The sequence below is a fragment of the Halichoeres trimaculatus genome, unplaced genomic scaffold (genome assembly GCF_033239565.1).
Source record: "Halichoeres trimaculatus isolate MK-OKI-2021-1 unplaced genomic scaffold, fHalTri1.1 fHalTri1_scaffold_12, whole genome shotgun sequence".
Lineage (NCBI taxonomy): Eukaryota > Metazoa > Chordata > Actinopteri > Labriformes > Labridae > Halichoeres > Halichoeres trimaculatus.
In genome coordinates, this window is record NW_027437190.1 from 36708037 (window position 1) to 36724778 (window position 16742).

General features: G+C 45.0%; 1 protein-coding gene across 1 annotated transcript; it reads left to right on the forward strand.

Moving 5' to 3' along the window:
- The first annotated feature begins 2422 nt into the window (after nucleotides 1-2422).
- LOC141800255 (cortexin-3) lies at nucleotides 2423-13168 on the forward strand. The gene is made up of 2 exons (XM_074682676.1): nucleotides 2423-3018; nucleotides 11163-13168. Exon 2 carries the CDS (start codon nucleotides 11243-11245, stop codon nucleotides 11492-11494), a length of 252 nt encoding a protein of 83 aa, XP_074538777.1. The 5' UTR covers nucleotides 2423-3018; nucleotides 11163-11242; the 3' UTR covers nucleotides 11495-13168.
- Nucleotides 13169-16742: the final 3574 nt, after the last annotated feature.

Below are 16742 nucleotides of genomic sequence, written 5' to 3' on the forward strand. Positions count from 1 at the left end.
AGATAGAAATAGATAGATAGATAGATAGATAGATAGATAGATAGATAGATAGATAGATCGATAGATCGATAGATAGATCGATAGATAGAAAGATAGATAGATAGATAGATAGATAGATAGATAGATAGATAGATAGATAGATAGATAGATAGAAATAGATAGATAGATAGATAGATAGATAGATAGATAGATAGATAGATAGATAGATAGATAGATAGATGGATAGATAGATAGATAGATACATAGATAGATAGATAGATAGATAAATAGATAGATACATAGACAGATATACATTATTGATAATTATTGATTATATATCAGAGCTCACTTCTTGTTTGTTGTTGATTCTCGTTAGAAAAACACTCGTCTCAGCTTCAACAAACCCGTCTCTTCACTCCGTGACTTTGGCCGGCAGCAGTCACCGCAGCGTTCCTCAGTCAGCGTTTTATAGATACAGCTTTGTAAAATGTCTGTTCATATGAATTCATTTGGCTTTTCTCTTCATTCAAGCAGCCCTGAGACTCATCCAGGTCTCACACTGTGATTGCACTTAGTGATTTAGTCCTGTCAGTTTTCTCTTGTCCCTTTAACGTCTCTTTCCCTCAGTTAATGAATAAATTGATTGATTGATTGATTGAGTTTCTGGAGGGTCCTCTTCTTTTCTCTGCCAGTCATCAGTCAGCTAGTAACCACCAAGTTCTGCGCTGACTGGAAATTTCAGTTGTTAACAGACGCTGGCAGAGGCAAACGTTTTTATCACACGGTCAACAGGTGGAGGTGAAGTCATAAACTGAATAAAGATCAGACCTCTCTGGTGGATGATCAGATGTGTCATGTGATCAGGTCGTTCATGGCTCTGATTTGCTCTTACTGGTTGTTACTGGGGTTTGACCAATCAGAGTGGAGTATACTACAGTTGTTAAACACTTAACATCCAAAAGTAACCTAACACACTGAAGGTGTGCACACACATTAAAGTGTTTAACTAGAGTAACTCAACCACTTTAACCATTTAGACCCTAAATATGATTTCTTCTGTCACCTTAAAAAAACTGTTAGTGTCAGAATCTTTGACAGTTACTCAGGTGTTACACAGTAAGACTGAATCTGTTTGGTGTTTATTTATTTATTTATTTATTTATTTATTTATTTATTTATTTATTTATTTATTTATTTATTTGTTTGTTTGTTTGTTTGTTTGTTTGTTTTAACTGAAGCTCCTATGAATGACAGTAAAGAGTCCCTGTAGGCACACATTCGGTACAGGTAAACACAGAGGGTTAAAAAATAAAATCAAAGGCACAAACATCCCCTTAATGCTCCCTTCAAACTGTCTCAATGAGTGTTTTTGACTGAAATCAACTTTTTACGGACTTGAAGGATTTTATTAAAACTTTCTTCCAGCTAAAAGTCGTCAGGTGAGTCTGAGAGCGCCGTGCAACGTCTCAGCTGAGAAGAGCTTGAATCTCCTGAAAACGACGTGAGAGGAAAGACACAAGCTTTTCTCCTGCTCGGTGGAAACAAACACTCTAACATGTTGACTAAAGGAGCTGTGGAGATATTTTTACTGGATTTTGTTGCTTTGGGAGCTGTTTATGCTAAGCTATGCTCAGCAGTTTGTCTGAAGCTGTAGATGAACAGCAGTGATGGGAGATTCTTCAGACTCGTGAGCAGAACGTTAAACGAGTCTGTTTCTGTGGCTGCTTCTCTTTGATTAAAGGGTTTAACACATCTCCAGCCTCAGTGAGGAGGCCCCAGTGAGGAGACCCCAGTGAGGAGGCCCCAGTGAGGAGGCCTCAGTGAGGAGACCCCAGTGAGGAGGCCCCAGTGAGGAGGCGTCAGTGAGGAGGCCCCAGTGAGGAGGCCTCAGTGAGGAGGCCTCAGTGAGGAGGCCTCAGTGAGGAGACCCCAGTGAGGAGGCCTCAGTGAGGAGGCCCCAGTGAGGAGGCCTCAGTGAGGAGGTCTCAGAGCTCCATCCACAGCTGCTGTGAGCACAGAGAGGAGCCCAACCCTCCATCTTTAAAGCATGAATCCATCTCAGTCCCTCTCAGTCCATCTCAGTCCATCTCAGTCCATCTCAGTCCCTCTCAGTCCCTCTCAGTCCATCTCAGTCCCTGCAGTTCCCTCTGGCCTCCACCAGGTGGGGACGCTGCCCTGCACTTCCTAACTGACAGTTGACTGAAGGCATTATGTAATCCAAGCTTTCCCCTCGGTGCTCTGCACAGTCACTCTGTGACCCCTTCACGGACTGTCACGTCTCCCCGAGGCTCTGAGGGGGATTTGCATCTGTCAGGCGCAGACAGCAGAGACATTTCGGCCTGTCACCCACACATGAATAAATAAAAAGAAGTGATGAGTTGTTTTCTGCTTCAGGTGCCTGTTTTTTCTACCGGAGGCTGCACATCCATCCAGCTTCAGAGAGCAGTGATCCACCAGAGGTCTTTTCTTGCTCAGCCTTTGTTTCATTTCCAAGAATCATTTTCTGTAAAGTCTACCATCAGATAAAGCAGTTAGTCATCATGAAGTGATGAGGGATGGTCATCAGGGGGTGTTTTCACTAAGGTCACCTCTGTGACCTCCACTTCCAGCTCCTCTCTGAGCCTGTTTTCAGAAATGTGATCCTGAAGGGAGATACCGTACACTGGCCACACCTTTTCCTTCTGCTTGTAATAGATAGCCTACCTGGAGGATTGCTATGGCAACAGGTTGCCATTAGCGACGGGGTACCACTACCATCCCTGCGTGCGCGGTGTCTGCGGGGCTGAGCGGCGCGTCAGGACGAGGAGGAGGGAGCCGGAAAAAAACACCAGAGCCGCAAGACGGGGTGAGGTCTCAGCAAAGACAGAAAAACAGCCTCCGAGAGAGGGGGGGAGACGGTGTCCTCTGCCATGAAGTGAGGAGCCTGTCGTCTTCCAGCTCCGTGTTTTTGCTCCCGTGAAGGATCAACACGAACCGTCGGATCAGCGGGGATGGAGAGCCAGCGCTGACGGAGATCCCGAGCTCCTCTGATAACAACAGGTTAGTGTTTGCGGACTGTGTGTCGGGCTCCAGCACCGGGGGCTGATTTCTTTTCTATCTGTGCTCGTTTTAGCGCCACGGTTTGTGCTTCAGAGGCGCTGTGAGGCGCACAGGAGGCGGTAAACATCGCCTTTCAGACGCGTTTTGATGCATCCACGTGTGCGTCAAAGAGCCCGGCTCTGGCTCAGACAAACACCGGCAGCAGCCGCAGACACAGCGCGTCCAGGTGATGAGCAGGTGATGGCTGCTCCACGTCTCCCTGGCTCGGTGTGGAGCCTTCCCGCGCTCCTGCTGCGGGTGTGTCTACCTTTGATCCCGGTGTGGACGGAGGAGGCAGGATGGAGCAGACCGTGTTGGTGTGAGGGGCCACAGTCTGATCAGCTCTCATTTACATTCTTATGGAGAGCAGATCTTTGCATACTCATCTGGAATGGTGTCAGGGTGAGAGGAAGAAGAAGTTGCTGGGTGACAGTCTCCATATTGTTCTTCTTTTAATGCACTGACATTAAATTACTTAACTTTTAGAAAAATGATTAAAAAGAGAAACTTCAGCAGCTCAGAGTCAGATTTTCTTTCCACAAAATCAACAACATGGCCCCTGTTTCTCCCCAAAGTCCTCCAGCAGAAAGACACGGTCAGATAAACCAGAGGGAAATTCTGAGGTGTGTGTTTCTATAAAACCAGAAACTGGTGCGTCAGAGGGATTTCAGATGGAATTAAAAATAAAATGTTGATATTTTCAACGTGTTTTTCATTAAAACCACAAGAGGCTTGTTTCCATCGCCCTTATATTATTTTTATTTCATGCAGGCTGATCTATAAGCCGGCCAAGTCCTCCTCTGGTCAAACTGTTCCTGATTACTGAGGGAAAATGAAGATCTGTGATGTGGAAGAGACAAAATGTTCAGGTTTAATGGTCGATTTGTGCAGATACGACACATTTCACGTTATTCTGAGTTCCTGCTGACGCCAAATGTCGTCCACTTCGTTTTCTGCATCTTCCAGATGGACTGAAATGATTTTCACCAGTTATTTAAATCTGCTCTGCTGCCATTTCCAATTTCTGACAGGCTTTGGAGCAGAAGTGTGTGTGTGTGTGTGTGTGTGTGTGTGTGTGTGTGTGTGTGTGTGTGTGTGCGTGTGTGTGTGTGTGTGTGTGTGTGTGTGTGTGTGTGTGTGTGTGTGTGTGTGCAGACCTAAACATGGTGTTTAAAATAAACTGAGAAATAAAAAGTTGGACAACAGTCGCTCAAATTAAAATCATCATCTTTGTAAACCTGTGAAGTAAAAGGACTTTTATTTTGAAATGATCGACAGGAGGCTGAAAAACGATGCCCAGAAATGTCCGCGCAGCAGGACACGCAGCTCTTTCAACATTAGATGTATTTCTAAACTCGTCTTGATTTCCCGTCACGCTCCCTTCTTGTAAAAATTTCACTCTGCTCTTTTCTCCTCGCCACAGCAGCCGTCACTGATCCCTGGACCCAGAGTAACTGAGACAAAGATAACTGGGATCTGGGTTATTTTCTTATCTGTGGTGCTGCACAAGCAATTATTTCCCCCTGAAACGAATCTGCTGCTGAGTGCAGAGCGTAAACACATCAACCATTTGACCTTTCGACGGTGCAGATGTTCCCTCTATACAGTCACCAGGAGCTGAGACGTTAAGAAGCTGTCAGGGAAGCGTCAGACGCTGAGCTGCTGGTCATCAAGCTGCTCACGTTTAAATGTTTGGAGCTGCTCACGTTTAAATGTTTGAAGCTGCTCAGGTTTAAATGTTTGGAGCTGCTCACATTTAAATGTTTGGAGCTGCTCACGTTTAAATGTTTGGAGCTGCTCACGTTTAAATGTTTGGAGCTGCTCACGTTTAAATGTTTGGAGCTGCTCACGTTTAAATGTTTGGAGCTGCTCACGTTTAAATGTTTGGAGCTGTTAAGGTTTAAATGTTTGAAGCTGCTCAGGTTTAAATGTTTGGAGCTGTTAAGGTTTAAATGTTTGGAGCTGCTCACGTTTAAATGTTTGGAGCTGTTAAGGTTTAAATGTTTGGAGCTGCTCACGTTTAAATGTTTGAAGTTTCTAAAGTTTGCCTTCAGTAACCTGCGAGCAGACCGCATGCCGCCACGCCGTGATTTCTGACCCTCAGCGTTAACCTCACTGCGTCGTTGTAGAGGACGAGATGATGATTGACAGATAACACCTAAAAAAGAAAAGACAATTTCTCCTTTTTCATGTAAATGGCTGAAATCAGCGCTGTGAAATATGACATTTGAGCTGTGAGTTTGATGGATTAGAGGCGGCTGATCATCCAGGCACGCTCCCTGTCCGTCTCTCCTCTGATCGGCCAACACAGCTTGTTTTTTCCTCCTCAGCAGAGAGACAGTTCTCCTTCCTGTCTTGTCACTTTAAGCCGCCTCATAACATCAGCACCCCTCCCCAGTGGTCGCCAGCCTGTGTGACGGCTCTTCACGCTTACAGGAGCAGAACAGGACAAAACTAGGAGCAGATTGAAGTTTGGGTTACGCAAAGATTTCTCAGATTGCAGCTGATGAAGTATTTCAGATCTTTTTTTGATTTGATGAGAGAGAAATGAGAGGAGCTCACAGTAGAAAAGGTTTTAGCGTGTCAGGCCCAGAGCTCTGCAGCCTGTGGCTGTTTGGATCATGAAGTGTGATCAGGTAAACTTCTGCTTCCACCGACACAGAAATATAACTTCAGCCGTATCCGCTGAGACTGATCAGATGTTTCTTTGACTTGGAGCAAAACAAAGAGCTGCCACCAGTAGGGATGGGTACTGAATCAGGGACTTTTATGGGAACTGACCAAATTCTGTCAAAAGTATTGGGTATCAATTCATGGAAAATCAAAAGGTTCCATGTTTAGGTACCTGAATGCATCCCTGTGACTGTGAGGGAGTGGGAGAGTAGGAGATTTTCCACGCTGGACTAAAACACAGCATTACAGGGTTATATACTGAAGAATAAATGTGTTGAATTGAAACTGTTTTATATTCTATGATTGAACAAATTCATATTTTTACCACAAAAACTCAAAAAAGGACAGAAAATTGGTACCGTGAGCACCGGTGCTGATTGCCAGGTACCAGGCATCGGTACCGTATCATTTTAAACGTGAAAGGTTCCCATCCCTAACCACCAGACCATGACTCCAGTCACAGAGACTCACCTCCAGTCTGATTGGACGACCTGCAACTCGACTCGACTTGAGGCTAAAAGTCAAGACTGGACTTGAAAGACAAGCCGAGTCTGACCACGCGTAGCATGTTCACAACGCTACAGGTTCACACTTTGATTGATTGATTGGAGACAGGTGTGTAGCAAGACCACAAGTACGTAAAGCAGCCAATGGGCACACACAACACAGTGTGGTTGTTAGCTAATAATAGCGACTGCCTCAGAGCCTGTAGTCAGCTCTGCTGCTCCAAAAGTCGAGTGGTTTGAGTTTAAAAACTTCACTGCAATGGAAAAAGAAAGAACACGCAGCGAGATATGCTACGCTAAAACAAAGGAAACAACGGGAACGTCTAATTTTATCCTCCATTTAAAGACTGAAGCTAAGGAAGAGACACCAAGCTAACACTGTCAGAGGTGTGTGTGTGTGTGTGTGTGTGTGTGTGTGTGTGTGTGTGTGTGTGTGTGTGTGTGTGTGTGTGTGTGTGTGTGACTGATATGTTTGTGGATGATGTGTTAAACATTGTTGCTAACAATAAGACAAACAGTTTCCTTCCCCCCTGTGGCTAACGTAGATACGAGCGACTGTTTCCTCTGTGACTGATCAATGACCTCCATCCATGGCAGCAAGCTGCCGTCTTCATCACTTTATCGTTCTTCATCACCAACATTCAGTGGAGACTCGTCAGCAGAGGAAATAACTCCCTTAAACCTTTATTCCTCCTCATTTAGCCTCCATCAGTTTTTCCTCCAGCTGTAGCTTCATTTAGTCCACTCTGTTATTCTTCAGGAAGGAGGAGAAAGGACCAAACCAATACACATGGTCAGGCTCTATAGGCAGCTAAATTAGTGCCTGATGATAAATGACAAAATAAAATAAAACCTCTTCATTATAACATTAAATATCTGGTTTAATCCACGCAGAGCTGCAGACTGATCTGATGGGATTTCTGACTTTTACTTTAGGAAGATAAAGTTTCTCTCTGCAAGATCTAAACCTGAGATAAAACCACTGACTACACTCCACAACCTTCTGACTGGACTGGACTGGACCAGACTGGACTGGACTGGACTGGACTGGATTGGACTGGACTGGACTGGACTGGACTGGACTGGACTGGACTGGACTGGACTTGCCCACAACAGAGAAACTTGGGACTTTTTTGAGACTTGGACCAAATGACTTGCTCCTGGTTTGGGACTGGGGTCAGAGGGACTCGTACAGTGGTCTGGTTTCTCCCTCGTCTACCTTTCGGCCCGTGTGTCCAAACTTTTTTCAAAGACTGTGTCCTCGTCCCAGCATGACTGGCAGTCAGAAAGTTTTTTGTCTTCTGGTCAGTTCACTCCTTTCACATCCCTCTGAAGAGCCACGTAAACAATGACATTAGCTTCAGAGGTGTCTGCACAAAACTAGTAAAATGTGTTTGAGCTGATGCTGCTAACAGTATTCAGCCGTTCATCACAGCATCCTGAGCACATGTCAGTCTGGTGATTCACATGTCCATCTGTGACAGAAGTGTCTTAGCGTCCTCCAGGCCGGAGAGATGACTCCACAGGATCTAAATCTGTTGTTTGTTCATGAGTTTCACGAGTTTCTGTGATCCTCAGAGAGTCAGGTCCCTTCAAAGCTGGAGAAACGTTGCTGTGAGCGGTGAACAACCTCAGATGTCTCACATATCCAATGTTTACTGAGCAGTTTTATGCATAATGACCCTGTGATCGTGATGGAAAGAGAAATTATGAAACCAGAACAGCAGTTTGTCAGTGAGAGACGTAAAACAATGGACGGTTCATCCTCTGGGCTCTTCCTGGATTATTGTATTTCCTCCAGGCTTTGTTTATTGAACAGACAAGCTGAGCCGAGGTCTTCTCCATATTCAACGTGTTTGTCCTCTTTATGCCAGAAAATGATTCACACGGAAAGCTGCAAGCTGCTCCTCCTGTTCAAACTCTTTTTGTCTTTTTCCACCTCCATGAATAAAGTCACATCGTGGGGATGTTTTTGTCGGAGTAACTTGTCTCTGATGCAAATGAGGAACTGCAGCGACTGAAGCTGACCAACGAGTTAACCTCACCACCTGTGGGAGCAGTCACTGTCAGCCCCCGGTCTTTGTGGCTGAGCTGGTTGGGAGGAGAGGAGACAGAAGGTCAGGGCTGTGACTTCAGGAGCCTGGATCACCCCTAAAAACTGTCCCCTGCATCCTCCTCCTCCTCCTCCTCCTCCTCTTCCTCCTCTAAGAAACGCCTGACTACCATCTCATGTTGAGTCACTGCAGTGGTTCTTTAATTTATTCACGTCAAAGACCCAGATACTTTCCCAGTCTGTCGCTGTGATCCTCGTGAGATGGAATTAAAGAGAAATTAAAATGTCAGCAGATCCCTCCAGCCTCTCATGGACCCCGGGGTCCGTCCTTCAGCCTCTGATCCTGTCCAACAAATTTAGCTTAAGTTGACTAACAAGCTGAAACGTGTCAGAAGTCTGCTCGCTCTCTGACATCAACCAAAACCTGCCACGAGCCCCAGAGCAGAGCAAGACCGAGCCTCTGGAGAACTTGACATTTCCCTAATTATTCTGGATCTGTTGAATTAGCCACGTCTCATTCATACCTTTGACGATCTCGAGCATCTCCAACACGTCTTTTAGTGATTTACAGTAAAACCTCAGTCACTTGTGCCGTCGTTATAGACTCATGATATCAAACCCCAGCTGTCCCTCAGTTTCCTGCAGTTTGACGTGCTGCGTGAGCATCAGCAAACCCTGCTCTGTTCTCCATTAGGGGGCGCTGTGGGGGAAACATGTCAGGATGGTTTTATGGCAGGATCAGGATCTGGTTTTGATCAGGATCGGAAAATTCTAATGACTCACAACAAGAACATTTTACTGAAGTTCAGAACACAGACATAAATAATTTCAGTTTTTTGAGTCTTTCCATTCTGAAGTCTGAAGTTTTTCTGTTATGTACATGCATGTGAAATCATGACAGGGAGAGCACACCAAGGCAGAGAGAGCACACCTCCTTTCTTTCATATGCATAAAAGGCCAAGAAAAACCTCCCCCCTCCACCATGTGCATGAAATAAATGCCAGGGCAGAGAGAGCACACTTCCTACCTCTTTCATCAGCATGCAGGAAAAGTACAGGCAGGGAGAGCACACTTCCTACCTCTTTCATCAGCATGCTGGAAAAGTAAAGGCAGGGGGAGCACACCTTCCTACCTCTTTCATCAGCATGCCAGAAAAGTAAAGGCAGGGAGAGCACAACTTCCTACCTCTTTCATCAACATGCCAGAAAAGCAAAGGCAGAGAGAGCACACTTCCTACCTCTTTCATCAACATGCCAGAAAAGCAAAGGCAGGGAGAGCACACTTCCTACCTCTTTCATCAACATGCCAGAAAAGCAAAGGCAGAGAGAGCACACTTCCTACCTCTTTCATCAACATGCCAGAAAAGCAAAGGCAGGTAGAGCACACTTCCTACCTCTTTCATCAACATGCCGGAAAAGTAAAGGCAGAGAGAGCACACTTCCTACCTCTTTCATCAGCATGCTGAAAAAGTAAAGGCAGGTTGAGCACACCTCCTAGCTCTTTCATCAACATGCCGAAAAGTAAAGGCAGGTAGAGCACACCTCCTAGCTCTTTCATCAGCATGCCGGAAAAGTAAAGACAGGGAGAGCACACCTCCTACCTCTTTCATCAACATGCCGGAAAAGCAAAGGCAGGGAGAGCACACTTCCTACCTCTTTCATCAACATGCCGGAAAAGTAAAGGCAGAGAGAGCACACTTCCTACCTCTTTCATCAGCATGCCGAAAAGTAAAGGCAGGGAGAGCACACCTCCTAGCTCTTTCATCAACATGCCGGAAAAATAAAGACAGGGAGAGCACACCTCCTACCTCTTTAATCAGCATGCCGGAAAAGTAAAGGCAGGGTGAGCACAACTTCTTCCTCTTTCATCAACATGCCAGAAAAGTAAAGACAGGGAGAGCACACCTCCTACCTCTTTCATTTGCATGCAGGAAAAGTAAAGGCAGGGAGAGCACACCTCCTACCTCTTTCATTTGCATGCAGGAAAAGTAAAGGCAGGGAGAGCACAACTTCCTACCTCTTTCATCAGCATGCAGGAAAAGTAAAGGCAGGGAGAGCACACCTCCTACCTCTTTCATTTGCATGCAGGAAAAGTAAAGGCAGGGAGAGCACAACTTCCCCCACTCTCATGCTCTCAGATGTAAACTGTGTGGGCTGTCAGCTGATTTGTCAGGCATTGAGATCAGCTGATGGGGTCGTGGTCTGCCTGAACTAACTACTACTCTTGTGTTTTCCATTTTTTTGAAGACGGTGCCGGCACAAAGACAAAGCATCTGTTTCAGGTGATGAAAGAGGAACCACGCAGAGGCACGCAGAGCATCAGTTAACTCTTAGCTTTAAGAACGAACCTGAGAAAATGCTACATGTCATTAGCATAAACCAGGGAGAGCAGCCTGTTAGGGCCGGAGAGAGCTGCTGTACCTGCTGCTGTAATCCAGGCGTCACTGACATTTCTCTGGATGCTTCGTTCTTTCCTTCCACACGTTGGCGGCGGAGGAAAATCCTTAATCAGTGATAGATTTGATGTTTTCTGAACGGCAGGCTGGACGCGACGCGTCTATCAGATCAGTGCTGCTTCTGGCTCATGTCTTTAACTTCCTAACTGCCAATTTAAATCCCAGAGCAGCAGAAATCCAGACCAAAGAAGTCCCTGGAGTCTTTCTTAGTGAGCAGCTTTCTCCTGCAGTCCCTAAAATAATCTCATGTGACAGCTGCTTTGTTTTGGCCTGAGACACATTTAGTTTTGATCCCTTTGTCTCTGTAAAGTCCTGAGATTTGGGATGCTTCTACCATTGCATTAATAATATTGGTTTTCTGTTTCATCTGTGGAACCTCACAGGACAAACTCTCCGTCTGTTTTGGGTTCTTTCGCAGGTCTTATCTGCCGAGTCCTCATCTTCCACTCCCAAAATCTTTGAGCAACCGACTGAGAGCTGGAGCCGAGACGATCAAGCATGGATGTGCCCAGGATGGCCGAGGGCCTGTTCAGCAGCACTCTGTCCTCGTCGGGCGGCGGCCATCACGTGCCTTCGTACCTGACGCTGGAGCAGAAGGCCGCGTTCGTCTTTGTGCTGCTGCTCTTCATCTTCCTGGCTCTACTCATCGTTCGCTGTTTCCGCATCCTGCTGGACCCTTACCGCAGCATGCCGTCGTCCAACTGGACTGACCACACCGAGAAGGACACGTTCGATTACCGCATAGTCTGAAGATGGCACAGACTGAGGAGGGGAAAGACTGGATTCATGACTCAGAAGCACTTTGGCCCTAAGACCCAATGACTGCGGACTCTCCAGGAAAACAGCAGCTTCGGAGAAGCTTCTGAAACATCGGACTTGAAAGAAATTCAGTGGTGGTTCATTGTCGCAGTGATTACTGTCCGTCAGCTTCTCCCTGCCAAATCAGAAAAAATCACCAACTTTAAAACAACCAGAGCTATGCTAAGAAGAGATCAGAGACCACCATGACCCTCAGAGTAAGACACACCACAGCAGGTAATGGTTACCCATAATCCCCTCGCCCTGGTCATCAGTTTTCTTGTGGACTACCTCGTTTCTCCTCCATCTGAAGTGTGCAAAGACTCCACGTCTCATACAGGGTCCGATGTGTTTTATAATCCAAGACGCTTGGATAAAAAGAGTGTTTACATCTGTTCATGTTTACGTCTTAGATTTTTTATGGATAATGTAGACAATCAGTGTTTGAAATAGTTTGTGAAAAAAAAAAAAAACAGCTGAGTGAACAGTTTGGGTTGTTGAGGTCTGACGTTTGGGAGGATTTCTGTCTAACGCTGAGAAGAGATTTTTAATGTGCAAACCGTTCAGGCAAAGATGAATCAAATGCCTTATGTCTGTGTGAGATGCTCTGCCGTGGTGGTTTCCTCTGGACAGCGACCCAAACTGCTCCCAAACAGGCGACCAATCACACAGCAGGAAACCAGGGTGGGAAGTTAACCCTTTAATGCTCTGGGGAGGTTTGGAGCGCAAGATGCCAGAGGCACGTTACTTTAAGTGTTCTGTGTGTGTGTGTGTGTGTGTGTGTGTGTGTGTGTGTGTGTGTGTGTGTGTGTGTGTGTGTGTGTGTGTGTGTGTGTGTGTGAACTTAAAAAAAAGATGTTTCTGTCTCGGAGGGACCCACAGTGTCCACGTCTTTAGATGTCAGCAACCAAAAGAGGTCATGAAGAAAAAAAAGACTAACTGTGCTGTACCCTGTGCCTAACTAAAAAAGATCAATGTTTAAGGAAGAAAAAACAAAATGGGTTCACTCTTTGTCTTTAAATGTAGTTTTTGTGTGTGTTTGGTGCCCATTTAAAAAAAAAGAAAAAAACCTAACAGCATTTTACTGCCTGCAGTTGGTATATTGACAGTTGGTATGCCAGATATGCAGAGAGTTGATGATGAAGATGATGTATCTTCATCATCGAACCCTTTATGAACTGATGTTGTGGCTCTTTCGTTGGGCAAACCTTCAACTGTGCGCCTTATAGTGTAGATTGTTTACAGTATCGTAGGTCGCAGAGACACGGGGACGTCATCGACGCCGCTGTGTCTCTGCGCTTCACGGAGATGTCATTCAAACACTGAAGAAGAAGAAAATAAAAAAAACAAACTCTGATCCTTCAACATGTGATGTTCTTGTGATCTGCTGTGGCCTTTTCCTACCTATCGCAGATGTTGTGCTGAGGTTTTCTTGGTTCTGTTTTCAGCATGTTTTTCTTACAGAGTACTGTCTCTGTGCATGATCAATGGTGAAGTGCTTTAATCCTGGTGTTGTAGCTGTGGGTCAGTTGCTCAAGCAGCTATTGGAGTCTTTTTGTTTCGATCTGTTTCATCGCCTGGAGCCGCTGTTTCGTTCTGTTTTGTAATAAAAATGATCAGAGTGAACCTCGGACTCCAGACATGGATTATTTACCGTGTAAATACTTCTAACAACCATCGGTCTGCGCTGTTTGACGCCTGGAGCTCAGGATCCTGGGGAGCCCGTGAAGCTGGTGGTGGTTTCAGACCGAGGGGGGAGCACAGTGTTGTTCATAACCCACTCATCGTACACTTAATGTCTCAGCTAGCTGTTACTCCATAATCTGGCAGATTAGAAAGTTAAAGGAAATTAGATTTTATCCATGGATAAAGCTGAAACTACAGACGACAAAACCCAAGAGCATTGGTAGTTACACAACCAGTACCTGCCAAAAAGACGAGGCAACACAACAAGTGACACCACACAAAACGATCAGCCCACGGACATTCATCTAAAGCACTAACGACAACACTGACAAATAATTTAAATATCTTTTTAGCGTTTTATCAGGCTGCACACACAGCTGGACACACAGCTGGACAGGAGCAGCTGGACACACAGCTGGACAGGAGCAGCCGGACAGGAGCAGCTGGACAGGAGCAGCTGGACAGGAGCAGCCGGACAGGAGCAGCTGGACAGGAGCAGCTGGACAGGAGCAGCTGAAACACCTCTGACAGAGGATGGATGAAGTCTGCAAGAGTTAAATCAACCTCCTCTACTTCAAATCTACAGAAGAAAAATGTCGGCACGCCAGAATTAAAAAAAAATCATCAGTATCACATTAAAACATGAAACTGAGTCATCACATTATTTCATGATTCTGAATTATGACATTAGTGAAACACTGTTCGGTGCTGCTGTCTTGGCAGGGACACACTTTGAAACAAAGAGATTTTACCTCAGTGAGGTTTCCTCTGGTTTATTTAGGCTTCACAAATAAAAAAATCAAAATTACTGGGTAGGAACCTTTGAGTGTTCGTGGTTGCTTGGTGGCCTTTCCTACCCTGAGTCTCCAACAAACGTCCACAGTATGAACTTAAAAACCAACAGTTATCACGTCACATGTTCATGGCAGCGTTGATGCAGCTTGTATCTACGAAGCCTTCAGTGCCACTCCAACCTGTCGATGATGAAGTTTCCTCCAGAGGGCCGGATTGATCCTTTTAGCATCCTCATCATCTGTTTTCATCACTAACAGCAGAATCTGCCCATGTCTGGACCCAAACACGGAAAAGGATTTAATCTAATTAACCATACATGTTTATACAACAGAACTGATCACATGGTTTATTTCTTTGACTTTATAAATTCAGCTTTGAGGCTAAAAACCTGTTAACAGGAAATCAAAGAGTGGAGGTGGTCTGTGCAACCTGGGAAGAAACATGTTTTACAAAGAGTTAATGTCCACAGAGATAAATCGTTTCTCAGGTTATTACAAATGTAGAAATTTACTCTCACCATGCAAAACAAAGAGGAGCAGATTATTTTATTATCTGTGAAATATATTTAACAGCAATGAAGCTACTTTTGATTTCACAAGAGGCAGAGACAATAACAAACAGCAAACATTAAAGTTCAGTGATCAATTCATCTTAAGGGGCTAAATCTAACCAAAGAGGCCACGCCCCCTAGACAATGAAACCTTCAGACCTTTAGACCTTCAAACCTTCAGACCTTCAAACCTTCAAACCTTTAAACCTTCAAACCTTCAGACCTTCAAACCTTCAAACCTTCAAACCTTCAGACCTTCAGACCCTCAGACCCTCAGACCTTCAAACCTTCAGACCTTCAAACCTTCAGACCTTCAAACCTTCAAAACCTTTAACCTTCAAACCTTCAAACCTTCAAACCTTTAAACTTCAAACCTTCAGACCTTCAAACCTTCAAACCTTCAAACCTTTAAACCTTCAAACCTTCAAACCTTTAAACCTTCAAACCTTCAGACCTTCAAACCTTCAAACCTTCAAACCTTTAAACCTTCAAACCTTCAAACCTTCAAACCTTTAACCTTCAAACCTTCAAACCTTCAGACCTTCAGACCTTCAAACCTTCAAACCTTCAAACCTTTAAACCTTCAAACCCTCAGACATTCAAACCTTCAGACCTTCAAACCTTCAAACCTTTAAACCTTCAGACCTTCAAACCTTCAAACCTTTAAACCTTCAGACCTTCAAACCTTCAAACCTTTAAACCTTCAGACCTTCAAACCTTCAAACCTTCAAACCCTTTTACCTTCAAACCTTCAGACCTTCAAACCTTCAAACCTTTAAACCTTCAAACCTTCAGACCTTCAAACCTTCAAACCTTTAAACCTTCAAACCTTCAGACCTTCAAACCTTCAAACCTTCAAACCTTTAAACCTTCAAACCTTCAGACCTTCAAACCTTCAGACCTTCAGACCCTCAGACCTTCAGACCTTCAAACCTTCAGACCTTCAAACCTTCAGACCTTCAAACCTTCAGACCTTCAAACCTTCAAACCTTTAAACCGTCAGACCTTCAAACCTTTAAGTCATTCCAGGGAAACATTCTGTAAAAACCTGCTAATCATTTCTCTTTTTTTGGATGAAAAGTGAGAGTAGCCACAGAGAACTAAACTGTTTGATAGACCTGATCGTCGTCTGACACTTTAAGATGATTCCTGAAGGGACCTGACTCACTTTTGGACTCATCTGCAGTTTTTGTCACTTCCATGTTGGCTTTACAGTTCAGCCCCAGAGGCTGCTTCCTGGTTTCATTTCATTCACCTGCCTGCTAAAAGTGGCAGGTGTTTAGGTCAAAGTAGAAATAAATAGAAGAGAAAAGCAATTCACAAAGCTGCGCTGCCCTTTTCATGGCGGCCATATTTGCCGGAGGCTCGATACATTCTTTGTCCTGTTTTATCAGCGTCTGGCAGTGGGAGCCAGCAGGTGTCTCGATTGGTTTTCAGAGGACCCAGACACTTTGTCTGCTCACACACACACACACACACACACACACACACACACACACACACACACACACACACACACACACACACACACACACACACCAGGCTCCAGGCTCAGGCCCAGGCTGCTCTTTGAGCCGAGACCCCTCCAGAGCAACATGCAGAATAACAATCCTCTGAGTGTGTTGATTTGTAGTCATGTGCCGCACAGCGCCTTCATAAACCGTCTTTATCTCGCACACTGAAGCAACACGTGAGCACTCTGACCTGTGAGGGTTTGTTTAGGCGAGAGGAAATCTGCTGATATCACACATTCACAGTTTTTCCTTTTTCCCCGATGTTTAAGGCGGCGGGGAGCTGAAGCCCGTCAGAATATTAAATACCAACTGATCCCGCGGAGGAGAAATGTGCTGTCTGAGCTTTTTGGATTATTATATAAGAGACAACCTACGTCTTTACTGAGGCCTCCTCAGTGTTTAGTCATTTTCAGAGAAGTCACAACAATGGCGCGGCTGACATCCTCAGCAGATATTAAGAGAAAAGCTAAACTCAACAGTCATTGTTTGCTGCTATAGACAGCTGCTCCACCACGATGCATGTCGGCAGGAAGGGGAAAACAGTTTGTGGTGGGTGTATGAAACACATCCAAGGAGTTATTAGATATTATGAAACACATCCAAAGTTTTCTGTCCTCCTGAAAAACTGTCTGCATTTCCAAAAACACTTCTCTTT

Bases quoted from the DNA above. Each gene is read 5' to 3' on its own strand.
- LOC141800255 (XM_074682676.1), top strand. From the start codon at position 11,243: ATGGATGTGCCCAGGATGGCCGAGGGCCTGTTCAGCAGCACTCTGTCC.